Genomic DNA, 25,052 nt, shown 5'->3' on the forward strand with positions numbered 1-25,052 from the left:
TGAAGGACTTGGGTCAGTAAACTAACTGATCTCAAATTACATACATTGCACCAAATGAGAGGCAAGCAAGGCGGCAGTGTTTTCTGAACAGTTCAGTCGACCATCTATTAGATCCCTCTTGATTTGCAGAGAAAACAAGTACCTGGAAAAAAAGGCAGATAATTACAAGAACTGTTCAGCATGTCAGTATATAAAGGATGAATGGATGGTGATTTCTAAACATCCCACCTAGAAAACTCCTCCTGAAGCTGACCGGGATCTGGAGGAAAGAACTTCACTGACAGCCGAAAGAGTGTGTTCATCGGCCCTGTGGATGGTAAGCACAAACACACAGGTTCAAAGACCCCAAGATCCTCTGATCTCTAAACACAACACAAAGCAGAAGGTGTACTTACGTCTCACTTGTTTCATTATGAGCTTGGTGGGATCCAGCCAAACCTGTAGAAATAAAACAGTCCAAAGTAATAAGACTGGCATTTCAGCTTATAAACTCTAAGCAATAAATAATACAAATAATCTCTCACTCTTTCAAACTACATCTGTTTTTGGTCTTTGAAGCAAGCACTAAAACTGAAGAACATCATGGTCACAGAGGCCACAGATGAGATCTTGAGATGGTGACCACACCAAAAACATATTTCAGAGATTTATGGAAAGTTATTATCTGCTCCTATTCAAATGCCCCGGGATATGCACTCTTTTAATTCAAAACTCTGTGCTTGCCAGTTTTGGGATCTTGCATGGATGTGGATGATCATTTTTAATTGTATGTGTCTGTAGAGTTTGTAGACACTCTGCTCAGCACATCTGGAGTTGATTGTGGCAAGAATGTACCTTTTCTCACTCCACCTCCAGCTCCTTCCACTCCGCTGACCTCTCAACTTTTGCGGAATCATCACAACAACCCTATACACACATTCCACACCTGATTCTAACCTCTCCAAATAAGCTAGCGTGGCAAACTCAAAAACAGATGGCCAACAGACCGTCTTACAGTGTTTATATCAGAATTACTTGTGAAAAGTTGGTTGCCAAAGGTTTTTTATTTTTATTATTGCGTCAATAATAAAGAAACCAAAACGAAAAAGATGAATTATGGCGATAACTAAACTGCTAACTTTTCCCATTTATTTTCTCCATAGTGATTTTATAAATATTTTTTAATAAACAGTTCTAAGCAATGAACCAATTAAAAAGAAACCAGAAAAAAAAAAAAGAGACACTTACACTTACATAACACAAAATTATAGAATTTCTTTATTCTGCTGAACATAAAATATATTTTGAAGAACGTTGGTAACCAAAATGTTTCAGTTCCTTTTGACTTCCATTATATTTTTTTGTTCATACAATGGAATACAATTGGAACCAAAACTTAGTCACCAACATTCTTCAAAATATCTTCTTTTGTGTTCCATAGAAAAAAGAAAGTTTGGAATGACAGTAAGTGATAACTAATATACATTTTTTGGGTGGACTATCCCTTTAAAGGGATAGTTCACTTTGAAATTAATTTTTGGTGTGTTTTAGCTTACCTCAAGGGCATCCAAGATGTAGGTGTCTTTTTTTCCGCAGTAGTTTCAATTTTGATATTTTTAGGTCAAACCGTTCTTGTCTGTCAGTCATATAATGCAGGTCTATGGTCACTGTCTCAAAGAGCATGCACAGAGTCCAAATTAAAACAATTCCCCGTCGTCCAAATTAAACAATTCCCCATCGTAAGTACACATTGATGGCCTAAGACACGAAACGAGCGGTTTGTGTGAGAAAACGAACAGTATTTATATCGTTTTTACCTCTTATACGCAGACATGTCTGAGTGATCTGATCTGACGTGTACGCAGACTGGTGCATAGATATATACACTAGATGTTACCTTAAAGACATTCGTTCCAATGAACTGCCATAGACAAGGCGACATCTAGTGTGTATATATCTATGCACCAGTCTGCGTACACGTCAGATCAGATCACTCGGACATGTCTGCGTCTAAGAGGTAAAAACGATATAAATACTGTTCGTTTTCTCACACAAACCACTCGTTTCGTGTCTTAGGCCATTAATGTGTACTTACGATGGGGAATTGTTTAATTTGGACGACGGGGAATTGTTTTAATTTGGACTCTGTGCTTGTGTTTTGAGACAGTGACCATAGACCTGCATTATATGACTGACAGACAAGAACGGTTTGACCTAAAAATATCAAAATTGAAACTACTGCGGAAAAAAAAGACACCTACATCTTGGATGCCCTTGAGGTAAGCTAAAACATACCAAAAATTAATTTCAAAGTGAACTATCCCTTTAAGCTTATTCATTACGAAAAAAAATTTACTTGCTTCACTGGCTTATAAAATACCTTACATTTCCTTTGAAAAGCACACAACCCCAAACAATTTGCCAGAAAATTACAAATATATTGACTATGTAATTAATTTCGAGGCTTGCAACATCAAACACAAGCAAAATGTAAAAAATAACCACCGTTTTCAAACTGGTATTCTGAACACTCTCTTCTGGATCACATAATCCTTTAAATACATAAAATTTTGTCTGGCACTGCACACAGAACTGTTTGATCAACTAAAGTCTTCCAGTGTGAAGTAATTCTGTATAAATGTATTCTTTTAATGAGGCCCATTTATAGATATGTTATAAAATATAAAGCTTGCGTTCTTTAAGTTTGAGTGTCTGTATCAGGCTGGTTTAAAGGGAACAGCAAACCTCTGGGGCCCAGAGAAAGGCAGCACAAATAACATAATACACCTCCTCGTCTTTTAAGAGCTTAGCTGGGTTTTCAGAGGAGCGGGCCGTTCACAATCCCGTCTTTGTGTGAGCAGGGGGACTGTTTGTCAAGTGGCCACTTACCCAGTTCATATGCAGGTTCTGGAACTCCAGACCAAAGTAATCGCTCTCAATGAGATTGATCCGTCTGAACACCTCAGAGAAAAGAGCTTGCCCATCTGCTTTTGACTACAAGAAAAAGAAGGGAAAACAAGACATTCAATTAATATACATTATATTATATATATATATATATATATATATATATATATATATATGACAAACATATACATATACACACACACACACACACATATATAAATATATATTTAATTGTCCATTTTGTTCACCACTTAAAATACATACATTATTAATTTGCTCAAATTAGAATCATACAATATATGTATGATTTCCGTTAAATATATGATAATACATTTTGCACAGAAGTTGGATGACAAGAATACTATTTTAAATACTAAATTATTTTAGAAAATATATTGCAATGAGATCAAATAATCACATCACGTATAACTTCTTCGAAGTACGATGTTATAGTTCATTTCAAATAATGGTCTTTTTATGGGGTTGTGAGGGGTAAAATGTTTCTGTGGAAAAGCAGCTGTGCCTGCTATGAATTCGCTGGATATTTGAGGCTAATGGGTGTCAGTGGGAAATATCTGTGGGCTATCTGAGAAATTCTCCACAGCATGCAGCCAGGCCTAAACCAGACGCAAGGCCAAAACACACTCAGTCTCTGAGATCAGCTGGACTGTCTGATGTAAACATATAGCTGTGAAAGGCTAGGAGAACATCTGAGGACATTTCAGAGCACACAGGCGGTTAAACCTGCTTAAAGGGAAAAGGGGTTTCCCTGTAAACAGACTCAGGGGTTTGTCATTACAAAATGAAGGACTAATTACTATGTACCCAGAACACACTGTGCTTGGGTTTTGCCATTCAAGCCTGTGACTTTTTTGGGAAAATTATACAGCAGACAGCTGTTTGTAATGTGAAATGTATTTTTAAAGACCATAAAAACAGCCCGAATTGGGCTGGCCAGATTGTTACTCTTGAGTTCTGTGGTACCTTCTAAACTTGACTGATTCTTTAATACAGTTTCTTAAGTTAAGAATGTACTCTCTGTGCCAAGCAGGGCAGGTAAGCACCTTCCAAATGGCTTCCTCTAAACTCTGCCAAAACCAGCATCAACATGCACAGCAGTGTAAAGAGGAGACGGACCACTAAAAGAGAAATGAAGAAGAAATCATAATACTTGATACGAAATCTGTGAATGGATTGGAAGAATCAACATGATGGCAATTTTATGGAAACATTGCTTGTGTGTTAAAATGCACAAATTAGTTGGACCGGCCTGGAAAATAGTTTTTAATAGCGTTTATTTGATCTGAAGAAAAAAAAAAAGAATGATAAAATTGTTGTTAGAATTTAATGAAATACATCAGGGCTGGGTTTTAATATAGATTTCCAGATCTGATTCTGATTCATAAGCTCTCAGGTTTAATACAGATTAAGGATCAAGTTCATTTGGGTATATTTCAGTTATAAATGGCATTTATAATCTTACATGCATATGAAAGAAAGAAACCTACTGTCTATCTATCAATGCTAATTATACAGTGTAGAAATGGTTATTCTTCTTTTAAAACTATTCTTTGAAAGAACTGGCTTATAAGGGTTCATTCATTTCGGGAATCAGGCTACACTGGTTGTGCTGTATTTCTTTATTCCCTAAAAACAACTTTGGTAAAAATATGATTTCTTCTACCTTGGTGTGGAATTGATATCAGGGTCATTCATTGGAAAATTTTTATTTGAAAAACAATATTTTTTCCCAGCCCTAAAATATATTATTGAAAGGCAATCAGTTGTGCCTTTTCCCATTAAAGTAGATGCAATAAGCAAGGTAAAGACAGTAAAGACATTTACAATGATATAAAGATTTCTGATAAGAAATAAATGCTGTTCTTTGTACTTTCTATTCAAACAATCCAGAAAAAAAAAAAAAGTATGAAACTTACCACAAAATTCGTGAAAATAATAAGAAATGTTTCTGAGAACCAAATCAGCATATTAGAAGGATTTCTGAATGAGTAACATTTCACTCTTTTGAATAATAGTGTAAGAGCTACTTGCTTCATTTGACTTTCAGTTATTTTACCAGTCCAAAAACATTGTCTGTTATGCTGCTTGATATTGCAAACTGGTATTTGTTATCTGATTATTTTAATTGATAATCATAATCCTGAACACATTGGTTTATATCACAAATAGATTTATTGTTTACTGCACTTTGTTATCCTCAAGAGTTATTTACCTATAGCGGCTCATGAATCAGAAGTTTTGCACGTTCAAAAAAAGTAGCTTCTGCACTGCAAAAGGTGGATAATCTACAAAGACAAAATGGTTGCCAATTGAGGGACTTTGGTGTACAATCACTCACACTGCTATATAAAAAAAATGAAACAGTACTGGTCTTCTGAACGCATTTCTGACGTTCCCATGTGTGAGTTGTGTCTTATGCTTGGAAGAGAATTCTACAGACTGTCAGTTCACATACTTCAGCAATAATTGGATTAAGTCTCTTTTCTGCAGCTTCCTCAAGCACTCTAAACTAAAAGCCCATTAGAAGTACAGCATAACAAATCTAAGCTATGGATCAACTAGGGGGTGTTGACTCCAACAAGGAAATACCACCCATAGCATATTTTCCATGCGTCACAGTGCAGTGCCTGCTGAACCCTCCAAGCACATAGACGCTATCCAGCGAGCAGGAGTTTCCTTGTTACAGTTGTAGCGTCAGTCGGGCGGGTTTATGGGTCAACAGTGGCTGGGATTACTGAGCAGCAGATGTTCACAGTCTGGGGAATCTTTCTCGTATTCACCAAGCCAATTTGTCAGACTACATTGGCAACTGCTGAATCCAAACTAACAGTAATATGTCCACTTCTCCCATTTAGTCTGTCTGTACAGAATCTGTGATCATGCGTTTAAGTGCTGTGTTGGGACATGTTGAGATCTCAGCAGGAGGCATGTCTCTCTCACACAGGTAGCAGCGTTTGCGATGTTGCAACAATTCCAGCCATACCTTGACACCAAATAATAAGAAACGCCGTAAATCATTAACTTTAAGTAAATGCATGGCAGTTACATGAATGAATTACAGGTGTTTATTGTTGCACGGCTGCTGAATTTTTCAGCACCACAGGCTCACAGCAAAAGAAATCATATTGAATGAATAGAATGTGACAAAATAAATGACAGACAATACACAAACATACAGGATACATACAGGACAAACAAGCGTTATTTTGACGAATTGTTCAATCAGTCAGTGTGGTGTGAAGCAACATCTGATTCGCAATCGTTGTTTGTTTTTTTCATATCGTGACATACATCCAAATGTAAAGGGTCATCAAAAAAAAAAAAGAAAAAAAAGAAAGGGCCTTGGGCTGGGACTAGGCCTTGCATGGACTAGTCGGGTAGTTGACTACTTGAACCACTAGTCAGCGCTGTCAAAGTACTCGAGCACGAAATAACCATATACAGAGTAAAATAATTGCTTCCTTGGCCGTTGTCAGGGCACACTTGGTTTCCTTAAAGGTCCCATGACATGCTACTTTTTGTAGGCTTTAATATAGTCCTTAATGGTCCTTAGTACTGTATCTGAAATCTCTTTCCAAAAATTCAGCCTCGGTGCAGAATTATAGCCACTACAAGCCAGTCCCAGAATGAGCTTCCTTCAGACGGGCCGTTTCGGTGTCTGTAGCTTTAAATACTAATGAGGAGGAGAAAGGCGGTGCAAGGTGGAGGGTGGGTGTGGCCTTGACCATCTTGCGCAACGGTACCATCACCATGCATGTTTGTTTATGTTGGATATATTGCAATGGCACGAAGACACGCAGTCGTTCAAGCATTTCAGTTTGACCCAGAATCTGATGGACCTTTAATGCAAACCAGCAAACCATGACCTCGCGGCCAAGGAGAATATTTGGGAGGGGGAAAAGACAGCAAATAAACTACATGAATTTTGTCTTAATCTATTATGAACCATTTTAAATGGGTTGAGTGAAGATAATGCGAGTAATGATCCATTATTGTTTAACTGTTAAAGACCTGTGAAATGTTATATGACGAGGCTATTGTTGTATAATACATGTTGTATAATGTATTGTTCGATGTCAAAGACAGGGATGTTAAGGTTATAATGTTGTGTGTCTATGTGTCATTTTGCCGATGTTAAATACAAAAATCAAACCCAATATTTTGTAAAATGAAACATTGATTAATCTTTCACAATAAGATCTATAACAGGGGTGCCCAACCCTGCTCCTGCCGATCAACTGTCCTGCACAGTTTATCTCAAACACACCTGAAGCAACCAATTAACGTCTTCAGGATCGCTTGAAAATTAAAGGCAGGTGTGTTTGATTAGGGTTGGAGATGAACTGTGCAGGACAGTCAATCGGCAGGAGCAGGGTTGGGCACCCCTGATCTATAACATGCATTTACAAAATAGATAAGGTGACATTTATTTTTATGATGACTTTAAACTAAAATACAATAATTCCTTTTCCTGATATCCATCTTTAAATCCATTTAAAATGTATGGAATGTTGATCATGAATCAACTCAAATCACACAAAGCAAAAAGAAAAATGAAGCAGGCCCAGCCAAATGATATTATGAATGTAACAGCCAACACATGACTGTATTAGATTACCTATTTAGTTCAATATTTATCTGAATGAAGTAAAAGGGTAAAGTTCTCAGGAAATGTGCCGCTACATTTTCCTGACTTTCGTCACTATGGTAAGAGCATACATGCCAAGAACAAAAAAGTAATTGTAGCTAACCCTACTCTCAAGTTCTTGACCATGGGCTTATTAAAGTGCAAAGATTAAAACACTCCCTCACTCGATACACTCGCTGTTACAGGCATCAACTAAATGTTTCAGGAATCTGATCCTTAAAATAAACAGAGCGGGGAGATTTCATTCAAATAATACACAAATGATACATTTGATTCCTAATTGTATGCATTAAACCAACTGGCTCCTACAAGAGACCTGTGACCACCAGTGGCTAGCATTTTGGGCGGACAGCTGGACATAAAGAGTTTGTCAGCACTTAAAATGGGAGTTAATAAGGATCAGAGTAGGGTTTTAATGTACCTGGCATTACTGACCAACTGCTCCAGTGTGCTGCGTCACCCAGATGGTTAAATAGCTCGCTAAAGCCAGCCTTATGAACCAAACTCCCAGAGTGCAGTTCAACAGAAATAGTACATTTACATTTACGCATTTGGCAGACGCTTTTATCCAAAGCGACTTACATTGCATTATCCTATACATTTATACATAGGTATGTGCAATCCCCTGGGATCGAACCCACAACCTTGCGTTGTTAAGGCAATGCTCTTACCACTGAGCTACAGGAAAGCTGTACTCATTCGACATGCACAGCACAAAGCAACACATTATCTAGTTCTAGGTGTAATGGGATTTAGTCAAATCTAATCAAATATCTCATGTGTAGATGAGTTCCCAAGAGTTTTTACGCTAAGCATTCTCTCTCTCTTTTTTTTAACCACAGTTTTTGCTAGAGCAGCACTATTGGCCCATCGCTAAGCCCCACCTTGATTTTCAGTAAAATGTTCTTGTAAGGTCCGGTTCACATGGAATGCATGTTTTCCATTCAACTGTGTTACTTTTACACTGATTTTCAATGTAGATAAGTGCTAGACGGACATGTTTGACTGTTGTGCTCGCGTCTTTTGCAGCGTTTCGTGCATGACAAAGCATTCTAAAAATGCTGCGCTCAATTTAAAAAAAAAATTCTCTAGACCTTGCTTTTTTTTTTACCGCTTAACTGGTTGGACATTATTCTTGCATGTGCTGGGATGAATTGTGACCTTTAAAAGCATATTTCTGTCGTTTTTCTATAAAGAAGTTCTAAATGACGCAATAACATAAGCATTAGTTCGTGGACCTTTGTTTTTATGTGCTCAGATCACTCGCACATGCACAGGTGACCACACACAAGTTTACACCGAAACAAAAATGCACATGGAATTTATTCTGAACCATCTCTATTGCATAGTACCAGTTTAGTACTGCCATTGTTTAAATAAAACCAATATATTAACACATTAAGTCTCTTTGGAAAGGCTCTGTAGTGAACTTGATCTGTGCTTGAGCAAATCCCGACTTAAGGTCAAAGTCAGTGACGGCCGCCAACAGGGCCAAACCAATGAAAAGCCAAATCTGTCACGCTTCAACACCCTTAAATTACATCAGAGTGAGAGATGGGAAAAGTTGTCATCTGAGTTGGGGGTGGTGGGGGCTTGAAGCAATCAAGAGATGCTGGCCTCTAGGATTTTCCTCATGGCCAGCTCTCTCAAAGCAGTCACTAATTTGTTCCACTAATTGCATCGTATGGAGGACGTTAAGCAGGCCAAATGAGTGAGTGTGTGCGAGGCTTCCTAGAGCTGACTGTACTGATGTGGTAGATCATGCATCTTGTGACTTACTATTAGAAAGCTGTTTTGCCATTGTTGCTATAAGATAAAACAACCAGATAAAACAGCAATACATTTTTGATAATCAAAAAAAAGAAAAAAAGAAAAAACTATTTTGAGATTATCGGCATAGGTCCCATAGCTGATTAGCAGAAGCATTTAATTTATGTAAATGTTTGTCTAATTTCAGCATGTGTGTAGTGTGTACATCTCAATCATTATAATTAAAATGTATCTGCTTTCAAATAGGGTTTCCATAAATACCAAAAAAAGTAGTCAGAAGAAATACCAGTGTAAATGTTATTATGCAATACTGTAACAGAATGAGTGCACAAATACATGCATGTGTTCGAAAATACTGTTGTACTGCACTCAAAAAAAGATTTTTTTTGCTTTTGTTCAGTTTAATTAATTCAAATGAGCTAAAGTAAAACAATTTTGAACATTTTGACAACTTAATTTCATTGCATTCAATCCACCTAATATATTTAAAACTGAAGTTTACTTAATTTGTGCTATTTTTATGTTTTTAGTAAAAGGATTGAAATGTTAGAGTTTAATGTTAAGTTATGTTGAACATTTAGGAGTTTAGGAAGGAGGACAAACATAAAAAAAATTGTTTTGTTGCCCCAACTAAACTGATTTAATTTGAATTATTAAAACAATTTTTTTTTACATTTACTGTGTAAACTTTCTTCAATTACATTAAGTAAAGATAATTAATTCATTTTTTGTATAGAAATACAGGTATTTCTTAGAGATGCCTTTTTTGATAATCAAGAAAATATCTGTTGCTACTTCCGTTTAAACACAACTTCAACGTATACTGAGTATTAGATGACGGCAAACTTAATCTAAATGTAAACAGAGGAAATAAGCATGCAAAATAAAATAGCCAATATCGGCCAAAAAAAACAAAACAAAAAAAACCCCAGTAACACTTTAGTTTAGGGTCCAATTCTCACTAATAACTAGTTGCTTATTAGCATGCATATTACTAGGATGTTGGCTGTTTATTAGTACTTATAAACAAGGGTGCACATAACTGGTACCCAGGTGCGCATGCGTGGTAAAAATAAACGATGCGCAGTAGAAAACGTGAAGGGAGGTGCTTTTGAGTACCAACATTTATGGGAACAGGGACATGTTTACTTTAGTAAACTTTTACTTTTTACTTTCACGTTTATTTTTCCTCCCTCTCTGGTAAGATAGCAATCATGATGATAAGTGTTTTCATTAATTATTAGGGGTGTAGTTATTGTCGCAGTTGACCTGTGATCCGTACGGAACAGGCCCCACAGTATGGCACGCATGTGATTTGCAGATTAACTGCCAAGTTTAACCATCCTAAGATACGTGCGCCACGTAAAGTGAGAATACCAAGCAGCATCTCCAGGTGCTCCCTTGAGAACCAGACCAAAAAAAAGTTATGTGCATCCCTGCTTATAAAACACATATTCATACCTTTTTCTGCATGACCATATTCTACATCCCTCAATCCTACCCAACACCTAAACTTGACAACTACATTTCTAACTATTAATAAGCAGTAATTCGGACCTTATTGAGGCATAGTTAAGTCAATGTGACCAAAAAATTTGGCCAATAACCGATATGGCACTGAAAAATAGTAGATCCCTAGTATTCTTCCATTTTAATTTAACATTTTTAGTATTGGAACTTTTGGCATCCCTGATATAACACGCATCTCAAATTATCAACCATCTTGACCTCTAGTTATTGGTATCACACACTGAAAAATCTATATCTGTTGATCACTACTAAATATAGATAAAAAGGCCAACTGACCTCAGTGTTGTTAAACAATACTTTAGGCAACTATTTTTCAACTGAACTCTTGGTGTTAAAAAAAAAATGACATTACAGCAACAAAACTGAATCTCAGTTCATTCCAAGCAACTACAAAATAAAGTGTGATATTTACCATTATTTTTGAGGATTCTGATTTTAAAATTGTCTAACACAAAGAAACTCACAACCAGAGTCCCTAAAGAATAAAAATCATCTATTAAGTCTTTAAAATTTAAAGACTTGTCCAAAGGCTGGACTAAGGTTGTACTACTTGTAATACTAGTTACGCCAAACCAACACAATCTGCCCAATACACACAACATGCCAACTCCCAACCACCCCATTCCTCCCACTCACTCCTTTAGTCTGTCAACTGAACTATTTATGAGCTTGTTTGCTCATGCTGGACAAGTCCTGCTCCACTCCCTCCTCCGAAATCCCATCAGCCAGCCCCTGTCTCCACTGTTCCGCATTCCCAATGATCGAAGCAGCCCCCTCACTGCACTGACCCCTCCACAAAGACTCATCTGTGCCTCACACAAACAAAACACATTCATATGTATTCATTAAAACACACACACAAATTTCCATCGCTCTGCAGGTCTCAAACACAAAGCAGGGAGTGAATGCCAGTGCTTCTTTCCTCTGTTGTTATGGGTTGAATAAAAAGGCCCAGTGTTCCTGAGCTTCCTGAGGTGTTTGCTGAGGTGTGGGCGGAGCCCCGAGCCTACTGACCAATCCCATTTAACCCTCTCTTTGTAGAGCCGCCCATTTACCTGCTGTCACTGCTGCTCCCTCACTGTCAGTTACAGTTGTTTTGAGTCTGAAAGCACATTCAAAAACGGCTCCAACATTAACAAAGGAAAGAATCTGAGTACAACGTCTACATAAACACAGAGGGAATGTCTACTTTGGGCCTCTGCACAGTCTTACACAACACACATTGTTTTATTAAAAAGAAAAACACAGACATTATAAGGAAGGAATTTTGCCAATAAGGATTAAAGTTGGCACAAGGAGCCAATGTTTTTGAAAGGCATGTTTTACGTTCTGTTATGCCATTAAACCCATTGAAGAACAGGAAATGTATTCTAATGTGACTGTTTCCAGGTCTGTGTAGGATCAAAAACCATTTCTGGCCACTGGACATTCTCAGCTTTTAAAAGACAGGCTGTTTTTTCAAGGCCTGAGCCAGTTCAAACATCCAATGCGGCAATTAGTGTCTATTTTTACTTGAACATCAATGGAGAGCAAGCCCAAGATTGAATTACAAGTGTGTAGAGTCAGGACAGATCAGTTTTATAACATACATAAATCATGCAGTAATGTTTATCACAAGTTCTTTAAAATTATAAAAGGGTAAAAGTGTGCACAATAAAGAAAAGGAAAATCCTTTAAAATCGAGTTTAAAATGTTGGTTTCAAAAAACTTTATACCATTTTGGCACAGTTTTACAGTGTCCTTGTTACATATGTTACAGTTACATGTCCTTACCGTAGTAATAAGAGTAAATGATGCATAATTACATGCAATTAACCCTAAACCAACACCTAATCCTACCTAAACCCTATAGTAAGTACATGTAGTTAATTATTACAACTCAGTACTTAAATAATTACACTGTAACAATGACACCTTAACATTAAGTGTAACCACCATTCCCCCATAAACTGTAAAATTAATGATTCTAAAAACAAAAACTCAACTATCAAGTAGAGCTGCATGATACTGAATAAATTGAGAATCACAATTTTTGTTTAAAATAGAGATCATGATTTTCCCATGATTCTGAAAAGACAAATACATAAAGACTTCACTTGCTTCATTACTGGATGAATCAGCTTTTTGAAAGGATCTCTTGAATGATTCAATAACAAATAGTTTTAATTGCCACTTGTCGGCACTTAATGGTGTAACAATATAATTGGTATTTGAAGCGTCAATTTACTTTCAAAAGGTGATTTACTCCATTGTGATCGCTTCATCAGTGTATATATCCAAAATATACAGTTTATTCCAGTACTTGTGTGTACGGATTTATACCAACTTATTCTAACCCTACCAGTCTTCTAATACTCTACTAGCACTCTAATGACAGTTAGTAGAGATGTAGGTGCAACGTTACTTATATAGTCAACAGAATGTGACTATCAAAATAAAGCAAAACCAAAAGTTTTTCTTGAACAATTCTCTCTGATATCAGGACAGTGATACAGTTGACAATGCCACCCAAAATAATTTTTAATTCAGAAACCAAAAACATGTTAATTCATCCAAGAGGTTTATTCAAAATAGTGTATGCATGAATTGCGTTTGTAATGTAGGTTTTACTAACAGATCTGGACAAAAAAATAATAATAATGTCATTGACCCAAAAGTTAGTGTAGCAAGTATAAATGTAACATTTTGATCCATCATCACCAAAACTCGCAGACCGGCGATACATTTGTAGAGTTGCATAAAAAGTATTTGTCCAGACAAAGAGGACATTATTACATGGCTAAGGTGTATTTATATCTGTTGCATAGTGTCATTGAGCAGATAAAGGGGGCTCTCTACCCTCTCTCTCCGCAAGCAGCTGTGAACAGACCCTCATTGGAGAGTATTTGGCAAGGTTCCTGGTCCTGGCACAGAGTCAGCTCAGTAAGAGAACTAGTGTGACTTGCTACCACACACACACCCTCTTCTGCCTCTCTTCAGGACTGAAAGCAGGGGATCTCCTAAAATGCAGCATGCTCTAGCCCTGGGTTGTGCGAGAGTTCTCTGCAGTCTCCGTTTAATGCTGTCTATTTCTGCCGTTCCCCCCGCAGAGCCCCAGCTCTCCAATAGATTCCTCAGAAGGTCACAGTAGGGCTTGAATGGCGTGCTGCGTGCACTGGTCAAATTCCATGCAAATGTGTATGCGTGTATGTTCTCTCTTTGTTTCAAGAGCTGAGAAAACATATGGCGAACTAAAATATAAAAACCGATGTTCTAAGACAAGCCCACACCATCACAGCTGCCGGAGTCCTTGTTATGACTACAAAGTTAGGTCGGTGTGTGTGTGTGTGTGTGTGTGTGTGTGTGTGTGTGTGTGTGTGTGTGTGTGTGTTGGGATATGTGGTTTACACGGACAACACGCCGGACATTTCACCTGGGCTCCCCGGACCTAAGGGTAATACGGGGACTATGCCAAGGTCCTCATAAATCAAAGAGTGTAACTGCATTTGTTAGTGTCTGAACAACATAAATTCTCTTTTTCTTTGAAAGTCCTTATTTACCACTTGACCTGATTTTGAGTGTATCCCAGTGTATAGAACAGCGACCCCACAGCTGGGTTTTATATTGCAGTTTCATACACATTTCTGATACACACGGTGCATTTTGGCGGGCCGTCTTGTGATTGGCTGGTTTGCGCACGTGGGCGGTAACAAACAGAAGTCGACGGGAAGCTCCGCCCACAGCACATGGCCCAGCTGTCGCTAATTAAATACCTAATGGACCACACCTCGGAAGTGTCAGCTCGACGTCGTTGGGTTTACTGGATTAAATACATACAGGTAATAATTATATTTATACATATAGTTGCATTTTTGCATGAAGTGTTTCCTATTTGCAAGAAATTGTAACTTGTAACTTACAATTACTGTAAAATGCTATATATTTACCACAATATTAGCTGAGCTAGCTTGAGTGGCTATCAACATGTCCTGCTCATTACGCCTCGGGCTAAAGAGGTGGAGGACAGCAGGTAGAGATGAGGACAGAAGTAACATTGCGAGCAGGTCAAATTTGGTAGTTTTGTTTTTAAAATGAAAGCTAGCTAGGTTAAGTTGAGCTGTGGCTACCGCATGGCTTAATGAGCAGGGCGAAGCTAGTTAAAGCCTTAACTTTTACTACAGACATTGTGTTTGTTTTATAGAATTAAATATTTTCTTAGTAGCCCAACATTATTTTGTTTAAATATGAAGTTGCAGTGACACAGGAAGGCTGTGATATCATTAATATGAGTACTTTCAGGCCATTAAATAAATGTAATGTGTTTATGATGTTCTGTTAGTGTACTAAACCTGTAAGATAAATTAATTGGTACCATAGTAACCAACCACAATGATCAATATACAAAACATGCTGTGTGTAGAGTGTTATTTAAAAAAAAAAAAAAGTTAAAAACAGTGTTTTTATATTCTTGACTTTATTTAACTAACTTTGTGAAATTGTTAGTTCTCATATAAGAAATGCTTTAACCATAGAACATTTCACATACCAAAACACTGTACATTTTCCATCAAGCTTCAGGTGGAACATGATTTTTATAGCTTTTGTTAGCACCACCTAACCAGCACACCATAGATGATACTGACCATTACAGAATGTAAGAACAAAAACAATGAAGTCATCAAATGCTGTGTTCATCAGAGTGTAGTTTTCATAATCCACGGTCTACAATATATATATATATATTTTTTTTTTTTTATACAGGGCCTTGATGATGAAATGTCTCCAAAGATGTGTTGTACCACAAATCCCCCATCCACAACTGATGATACTGAAGAGGTATGTCCTCACAAAAGATAGATTTTTATTAATGTCTTGCACTTGATTGTTAATATCAGAAAAGTTGTCAGTGAGTTTTAAAGCAAGGTTTTCCTCTGTCTTTCTGTCAACACTAGAATGGTTTCTTTTTTTATTCAGATGTCAAATGTCCTCTCTAGTGTCACGCTCCCAGGACTTTCTCTTTATTGTCCTTTGTCTCTGTTTGATCTTCTACAGCTGACCACTGAGAGCAAGTGCACCCATACAGCCGTCAGCCACCCGAATCAGACTAGTCCAGAGCTCGGCCCACTCACCAAGGTTGGAGAGGTAAATTAAATTTGATGTACAACTTATTTGTGGCAAAATGTTAAATATGCCAACCTATTTCAATATATGTGTGTGTGTGTAGTCACCTGAGTAGAACATGCTTTATGTGGACAGTCGCCTGAGTAGAACATGCTTTATGTGGACAATGGAATGGAAGGACAGTCAGTATAATATCTGAGTGTATGTGTGTGTGTGTGTGTGTGTAGTCACCTGAGTAGAACATGCTTTATGTGGACAGGCGCCTGAGTAGAACATGCTTTATGTGGACAATGGAATGGAAGGACAGTCAGTATAATATCTGAGTGTATGTGTGTGTGTGTGTAGTCGCCTGAGTAGAACATGCTTTATGTGGACAATGGAATGGAAGGACATTGTCTAAACATGCTTTTTCAAGCTTCAGTCAGTATAATATCTGAGTGTATGTGTATCAAACACTGAACCCCACCCAAACATGACTTGGGAGGTCCATACAGTTTAGAGGGTCCCGTCCCCAGAGGCATCACTTTGGTTTTTAAGAACACTTGGACTGCCTGCATTGGATCTGTATGTTGGTTTAATGTGAATGCTAAGTTGTTTGGTTACATGTAATGGAAAGGCACCCATTCAACAGCACTGACGAAAATTCATGACAAGATGTCATTTAAAAGAATCATAGCAAATCTAAGAACTATAAAAGGACTAACACCTCACTCCATGTAAAAGCTTAGTCAATTATTCTAGAAGTGCAATCATTCTACGAAGTTGGCTGACAATAGATAAACAACAAAGTAATCAAATGCTGTATTCATCAGTGTAGTTTTCATAGTCTACAGACTGTAGTCATGTGGCCTGTTCAGTGACTAAAGAACCGTTTCAGAGACTACATGTTTTCCACAAAACACTCACTGAAATACAGCCATGATATCTTTTCACTGAATGCTACACAGGGAACATCTTGTCTTCAAGATATTTATTATAATTGATCTTTTTTTGTTGTTTATTCTTTTTTACAGGGCCTTGATGATGAAATGTCTCCAAAGATGTGTTGTACCACAAATCCCCCATCCACAACTGATGATACTGAAGAGGTATGTCCTCACAAAAGATAGATTTTTATTAATGTCTTGCACTTGATTGTTAATATCAAAGAAGTTGTCAGTGAGTTTTAAAGCAAGGTTTTCCTGTGTCTTTCTGTCAACACTAGAATGGTTTATTTTTTTTTATTCAGATGTCAAATGTCCTCTCTAGTGTCACGTTCCCAGGACTTTCTCTTTATTGTCCTTTGTCTCTGTTTGATCTTCTACAGCTGACCACTGAGAGCAAGTGCATCCATACAGCCGTCAGCCACCCGAATCAGACTAGTCCAGAGCTCAGCCCACTCACCAAGGTTGGAGAGGTAAATTAAATCTCATGTACAACTTATTTGTGGCAAAATGTTAAATCTGCCAACCTATTTCAATATATATGTGTATGTGTGTGTGTGTGTGTGTGTGTAGTCACCTGAGTAGAACATGCTTTATGTGGACAATGGAATGGAAGGACATTGTCTAAACATGCTTTTTCAAGCTTCAGTCAGTATAATATCTGAGTGTGTGTATCTAACACTGAACCCCACCCAAACATGACTTGGGAGGTCCATACAGTTTAGAGGGTCCCGTCCCCAGAGGCGTCACTTTGGTTTTTAAGACTGCCTGCATTGGATCTGTATGTTGGTTTAATGTGAATGCTAAGTTGTTTGGTTACATGTAATGGATAGGCACCCTATTAGTTATACTGGGCTACATGAAGTCAGCTCCAGGCACTGAGGCTAACCACAAATTCTCCATCTACAATTTAAAAATATGAAGAAGGTATATCTTCATATAGGATATGCTTTAAATAAGCTGCATTCAAACATTCAAAGGAAAAAACTAAAACTCAGATAATATCTACAAGGGCTAATTTCTGTACAAACCTTCAATTTCAATCTCATCCAGTGACTTCCCCTGCATGCTGGAAAGGTTTCCTTTCTCCATTGACAAAAGGAGTTTGGAAATCTTAGCCAGTTGTGTTGTGGGAACTGGTAATCTGTAGAAGTCGCGGTGAACACAAATGTGTTCATCAGTGTAGTTTTCATAGTCCACGGTCTACAATATTTTTTGTTTGTTTTTTCCTTTTTACAGGGCCTTGATGATGAAATGTCTCCAAAGATGTGTTGTACCACAAATCCCCCTTCCACAACTGATGATACTGAAGAGGTATGTCCTCACAAAAGATAGATTTTTATTAATGTCTTGCACTTGATTGTTAATATCAGAAAAGTTGTCAGTGAGTTTTAAAGCAAGGTTTTCCTCTGTCTTTCTGTCAACACTAGAATGGTTTCTTTTTTTATTCAGATGTCAAATGTCCTCTCTAGTATCACGCTCCCAGGACTTTCTCTTTATTGTCCTTTGTCTCTGTTTGATCTTCTACAGCTGACCACTGAGAGCAAGTGCACCCATACAGCCGTCAGCCACCCGAATCAGACTAGTCCAGAGCTCGGCCCACTCACCAAGGTTGGAGAGGTAAATTAAATTTGATGTACAACTTATTTGTGGCAAAATGTTAAATCTGTCAACCTATTTCAATATATGTGTGTGTGTGTGTGTGTAGTCACCTGAGTAGAACATGCTTTATGTGGACAGTCGCCTGAGTAGAACATGCTTTATGTGGACAATGGAATGGAAGGACAGTCAGTATAATATCTGAGTGTGTGTGTGTGTGTGTAGTCACCTGAGTAGAACATGCTTTATGTGGACAGTCGCCTGAGTAGAACATGCTTTATGTGGACAATGGAATGGAAGGACAGTCAGTATAATATCTGAGTGTATGTGTGTGTGTGTGTGTAGTCACCTGAGTAGAACATGCTTTATGTGGACAATGGAATGGAAGGACAGTCAGTATAATATCTGAGTGTATGTGTATCTAACACTGAACCCCACCCAAATATGACTTGGGAGGTCCATACAGTTTAGAGGGTCCCGTCCCCAGAGGCGTCACTTTGGTTTTTAAGAACACTTGGACTGCCTGCATTGGATCTGTATGTTGGTTAAATGTGAATTCTAAGATGTTTGGTTACATGTAATGGATAGGCACCCTATTAGTTATACTGGGCTACAAGAAGTCAGCTCCTGGCACTGAGGCTAACTACATATTCCCCATCTACAATTTAAAAATATGAAGAAGGTATATCTTCATATAGGATATGCTTTAAATAAGCTGCATATAAATAAGATACGCTATAAATAACAAAATGCAATAAAAGGGTAATCATATGTATGAGGTAAATTAAATGTCACATTGGTATTGGATTTAAAATGATTGGATATCGACATGTAAATATGAAATATCTTTCTGTCCAAACTATGTGGCGTAAATATAAAATATCTTTGTCCAAACTATGTGGCATAAATAAATACTACAATTAAATTTTTCGCCAACAGTGTCAAAAACACCGCCTTGTGTGCGCAACAGTATCCTCCTTGGACAAGTGTGTTCGTTGGGTGGGACCCGTATCTTCCTTCAAGTGGCTTGGCTATCGATGCACAGGTTAGATATTTAGTGAATTAGTATAGAGTGTAATGTGTTGTGCTCTAACCACTTAAATAGACCTGCAGTGTTAACATTATTTTACTCAAATGTGTTCCAGTTTGTTCAGGGGTCTGGCATAAATCCTGCCTCAAGCAAATTAAAAGAGATGACTTTAACAGCACAGCACAGGTGAGTATCTACTAAGTGAGTGTTGAACTTGAACTGGCTATAAGATTCAATCACCATGTCAAATAATTTGCTTTCTCACCAATTCAGGCGCAGCAGTCTCCTAAGGCTTCTGAGGATGAACTGCTGTCAGATCAGGACAAAATTCCACATCCAGAATTGGACCAAATATCATCTGATGATGCTGAGGACATGTCTGACAAGGAATACATACCTGATTCAGAGTCAGAATATGCTTTGTCACTACTTGCCAGTAGAAGAACTGAATGTGGCATTTGTGCCATAAATGTCTTCCTGTTTGCAAGACCAACGTCAATGAGCCACTACAGAGGACATGATTGTTTGCATGTTCATGCAAGCCAGTGTGGAGCAAAGCACCCTGAGTACCTTAGGTCAACGCAACTCAGGAAACATGTTGCCACACTCTCACAAGTCCTTAATTTAAAACACAATGAACTTGATCAGGTTGCAGATTTCCTGGGTCACGACATCCGTGTTCACCGCGACTTCTACAGATTACCAGTTCCCACAACACAACTGGCTAAGATTTCCAAACTCCTTTTGTCAATGGAGAAAGGAAACCTTTCCAGCATGCAGGGGAAGTCACTGGATGAGATTGAAATTGAAGGTTTGTACAGAAATTAGCCCTTGTAGATATTATCTGAGTTTTTGTTTTTTCCTTTGAATGTTAATTTATAATCATCTAGACTTGGCGTAGTCAGCATCCCTTTCCAAGAAAAAAAAAATCACCTTTCATGTCCAAGTATGAGTCGAGGACTACTATTCAGAAATATAAACTTAAGTCTACAGTATGGCTGGACAGTAATTCAAAATTATGTTTGTGTAGGTGCAGTCGAATTACTTTAAATATGAACCTAATATCAGATTGTGTAATCATTTATCTTATGTGCTCATGGACCACATTAAACATAAACGCAGGTATAATAGCTCAAAACTACTCAAGTAAAAATAGTTACTTTGCAAAAAGTGGCAAGTACAAAACCAAGTACTATCTTTTCCTTATTTGATGTGGCTATTTCAACCACAGATTTTTATGTCCAGCTATTTATGAGAGTTTTACCAGAGCTGTAAACTATTTGAGTAAATGTAATTAGTAACAGTACAACTACAAAGTAGCCAAAAAGTTATGCAATTACAAATTACATTTTGCATGGCACCTAACTTTTTCTGCAGCAGTTTGTTTTTGCTATAAAGAAGTGATATTTCCATCTAAGTGGCATTGACTGAACTATATCTTGTGCGTTTTGCCCTTACTCACCCAAACTTGTCAACAAGTCTACTTTACATGAATGCGAGTGCATTAGTAGGTGCTAAATCGCAGACGTTTGATTTAGATGAAGTCAGGACTGCAGCCAGTGATGAGTCCAAAACCAGCACATCCAGTGCAAGTAGACTTTGACTATTTAATTTGACTTAACATAATTTTTTTTTATCCACCATATTGACAAGGCCTTTTTGAAGGATATTGGTTTACGTGTGGCCTTTTTGTGCACTTGAGCTTAACTGAGACTTGAGAGTTTGTAGACGTTTAAATAGATAGTTCACCCAAAAATGAAAATTGTCATAATTACTCACCCTCAGGTTGTTCCAAACTTGTCTTTGTTCTGCTGTACTAGTCAATGGCTGGCAAGATCTGCTTGGTTAAAAATATATAAAATATCTATCTATGTGTACAGCAGAACAAAGAAATACAGGTTTGGAACAACTTGAGGTTGACTACATGAAGACAGAATTTTCATTTTTGGGTGAACAATCCCTTTAAGAGGCTGTTGTGTCGACCCTGATTTATTAGACTATTGAGGTGTTCAGTTTTATTTAGATTTTAGAAAATAAACATGACTTCTCATTTTACAAATCAATTGTTTCTTATTTTCACCTGCCTGTCTCAGGTGTCAAGGACTAGTGCATCTTTGAGCCTAGATTTAGTAGAAGTAAAATACTAAAGTATTGTTAATCACTTTTACTCGTATTGGTAACTTGTAATAGAGTAATTTATGCTGCAAGGTATCTGTCTTTTTACTCAAGTATGGTTTTCAAGTACTCTTTACACCTCTGAGTTTTACTAATGCCATTTTCCAGATGAGATTGCGTTAAGTGATGCTGAAGACAGTGGGAGCGAATCTGATGACAGCAACACAGATCTCACCGCATCAGAGCTTGGAACTGTGGAGCCTATGGTTTCTGACTCTACAACCACAGAGCAAGACCATGACATGGGAGACTTTGGTATGTTAACTCAATTCATAGTCACTGCTGATAAAATGTATATTTTCCTGTGACAAAAGTAACTTGTTAAATTGTTTTCAACAGGATCAGTGTCATTTGTGTCGTCCACAGTAAGTGAGAGTGTACCTCCCTCTGAAGGTAAGATTCAGATTCAAGACGTTTATTGTCTATGCACAGAAGAAACACAGTGGTTTATACCCTACAATGAGATTCTTATTTTGCCCAACTCCCTTAAAGGGATACTTCACCATTTTTTCATATTAAACTGTTATTCCCTTAACTAAGATGAGTTGATGCATACCTCTCTCATCTCAGTGCGTGCACTCAATCGCTCTGGCGCGCGGCGACAGTTTGATAGCACTTAGCTTAGCCCAGATCATTCATTAGGGACCAAACAGAAATGAAGCTAGAAGCGACCAAACACCTCCACGTTTTCCCTATTTAAATACAGTTACACGACCAAGTATGGTGACACAAAATAAAACGTGGCGCTTTTCTAAGCGGGTAAAAAGGATAACTGTAGTGTATGGCGGAATAGCACTGGGAGCACTTCGACTAGGTGTAAAAAGCAGAGCCAGACAGTAACGGAGTACATTTACTTGAGTACAGTACTTAAGTACAATTTTGAGGGATCTGTACTTTACTCGAGTATCATTTTTGGGGAGTACTCATGACTTTACTCAAGTACATTTGAGAGGCAAATATTGTACTCTTTACTCCACTACATTTCTATCCATAACCGTGAGTACCCGTTACTTCTAAAAAAGAAAAAGAAAAATCTCGGAAACCCTCAATTTGTTGTTTCCCTCTCAAACGTGATTGGATTGTGCAGGCGCCACTGATTGGGACAGCCTATCAGCAATCACCTTCAGCTTTCCGCCAAAGGTCAACTCCATGGTCAGATTTAGATAAGAGACGAAACCATGGATGAAACAATGGATGAAGACGCAGCAGGTCCGTCCCGGGAATGTGCCAACCCGTGGCCCCACCTCGCCAGACTATTTCAATTTTTTGAACAAGTTAATGATAGTTTTCGCTTCAAGTGTTTGCTGTGTTTACCAATGTAAGCACTGTGGCAGTAGTAATGCAATATTTAGAAAATGTACTCTTGTACTCTTGATACTCAAGTACTTTTAAAAACAAGTACTTCAGTACTTTTACTTAAGTAGACATCTGACTGTAGTACTTTTACTTGTACTTGAGTAAAATTTAGCAAGGTGTATCTGTACTTTTACTCAAGTAATGAAGCTGTGTACTCTGTCTGCCTCTGGTAAAAAGTCACGTTGGTTCTAATGACAGAAGTGAGAGGGAGAGGATTTTTCAAGCGTGACTTTTTACTGCGCCAAGTCGAAGTGCTCTTGAGTCCCAAGTGCTATTCCGCCATACATTATAGTTATCCTTTTTACCCGCTTAGAAAAGTGCCATGTTTTATTTTGTCACCATACTTGGTCATGTAACTACTTGTGTAACTGTATTTAAATAGGGAAAACGTGGAGGTGTTTGGTCGCTTCTAGCTTCATTTCTGTTTGGTCCCTAATGAATGAACTGGGCTAAGCTAAGTGCTATAAGTGTCGCCGCGCGCCAGAGCGATTAAGTGCACGTACTGAGACGAGAGAGGTATGCATCAACTCGTCTTAGTTAAGGGAATAACATAGTTTAATATGAAAAAACGGTGAAGTATCCCTTTAACATTATTATGCACGTCTTTGTGATGTATTCAACTATCAAAATGCAAGAGTAATCTTAAAGAAAGAGATATAAATGAATAGCCCTAAATTTAACTCTACTGCATTTGTACAAAACATCTTGTCTGCAAGGGAGCATATACACTTACTTTATTATCAGGAAATGTATACTGAATTTGAGGTAAAAGTAAAGTTACCTCCTCCTCTTCACATGTTCTCTTGATTGCCCATGAGTATGTTCTATTAATTCTCTTTTTAGCAAGTTGGTTAAAAGACTAAAAATGAATTGGTCTTGATGACTGAGTCACAACATGCCACAAAATCTGGAAGATTAAGAGGTTAAAAGTAGTATTAAGCTGATTGTTACGTACAGTTTCAATATCAAGACTAAACTTTCAGACCAAGTTCCAACACTATTTAGTTAACCTTATGAAATCAGATTTAAACTGAGAATCAGACCTTAAACCCCATAGTCTTGGTTTCAATTAAAATACGGTGTGTTAAAGTACAATGCCAAAATTACTTAAGACACGTTACTAATTATAGTATTACTTACTGCAATTAATTCAAATAGCAAAAGGTTTGGCCACATAAATAGATGAACAGCAGACATTCTAATAATACTCCATATTGTCCGCACTCTAATGTGGGCTAGTAAAGTTGGTGAAATCACATCGAGTGAGACACCAACTGATACCCAAAGTGAATTAAGAAAAGTAAACTGCAATTTCTTGTCAACTGTGGCATTAACTGACCTCATGTTTTGATGGCTTAAACTGGACAACACATTTAGTGATCTATTCATTTTTGTTTGCCTATCTTCCAGGGAAGTATGCTGATGAGGAACATGGATCCAGAAGAGTGGCAAAGAAAGTGTGGTCTAAGGCTGAGGTCGCTGCAGTAATGCGACACTTCAAAGGTCATATAAGCAGGGGAAAACTGGCCACCAAAACTGAATGCAGTCACTGCAAACTGGTGGAAGACCCCGTGTTGGCACAAAGAACAGTGCAAAATATAAGGGACTTTGTTCGAAATAGAGGAATAGCTGCAAAGAGGCAGTCAGAAAAAGAAAAGATTTAAATACACTAACAATTGTGGTGGTGTTTCTATGTTTGTGTTAAAGGAACACGCCGACCTTTTGGGACTTTAGCTTATTCGCCGTATCCCCCAGAGTTAGACAAGTCCACACACACCCTTCTCATCTCTGTGCATGCCGTAACTCTGTCTGACGCACCCACCGCTAGCCTAGCTTAGCACAAACACTGGAGGTAAACGGCTCCAGCTAGCATACTGCTCCCAATAAGTGACAGAATAACGCCAACATTCTCCTATTTACATTTTGTGATGTGTATAGTCACAGTGTGTATGAATAACAAGGTCACATGATACACAGCCATCTTCTAACCGTATACATACTGGGAACTATATTC

At 37.8% G+C, this 25,052-nt stretch overlaps 2 protein-coding genes across 3 annotated transcripts in view; one reads left to right on the plus strand and one right to left on the minus strand.

Annotated features, from left to right (window-relative positions):
• farp2 (FERM, RhoGEF and pleckstrin domain protein 2) overlaps positions 1–25,052 on the minus strand; it is a 65,178-nt gene that overhangs the window by 30,146 nt on the left and 9,980 nt on the right. For both annotated transcript variants that reach the window (XM_082136738.1, XM_082136737.1), the window contains exons 3-6: positions 2,869–2,973; positions 396–438; positions 229–307; positions 45–142 (exon numbers count right to left, since the gene is read on the minus strand). In XM_082136738.1, the coding sequence (XP_081992864.1) occupies positions 45–142; positions 229–307; positions 396–438; positions 2,869–2,973 (325 nt within the window). The remainder of the gene's footprint in view (positions 1–44; positions 143–228; positions 308–395; positions 439–2,868; positions 2,974–25,052) is intronic.
• Positions 15,623–25,033, plus strand: LOC309513985 (uncharacterized protein; the record flags this gene model as incomplete). Its single annotated transcript, XM_082190105.1, has 11 exons — positions 15,623–15,670; positions 15,887–15,976; positions 16,969–17,043; positions 17,262–17,351; positions 18,409–18,498; positions 19,417–19,522; positions 19,623–19,693; positions 19,781–20,318; positions 21,791–21,937; positions 22,022–22,075; positions 24,449–25,033. 11 exons carry the CDS (start codon positions 15,623–15,625, stop codon positions 24,700–24,702), a joined length of 1,563 nt encoding a protein of 520 aa, XP_082046231.1. The 3' UTR covers positions 24,703–25,033.

The sequence above is a fragment of the Leuciscus leuciscus genome, assembly GCF_965113295.1.
Source record: "Leuciscus leuciscus genome assembly, chromosome: 14".
Lineage (NCBI taxonomy): Eukaryota > Metazoa > Chordata > Actinopteri > Cypriniformes > Leuciscidae > Leuciscus > Leuciscus leuciscus.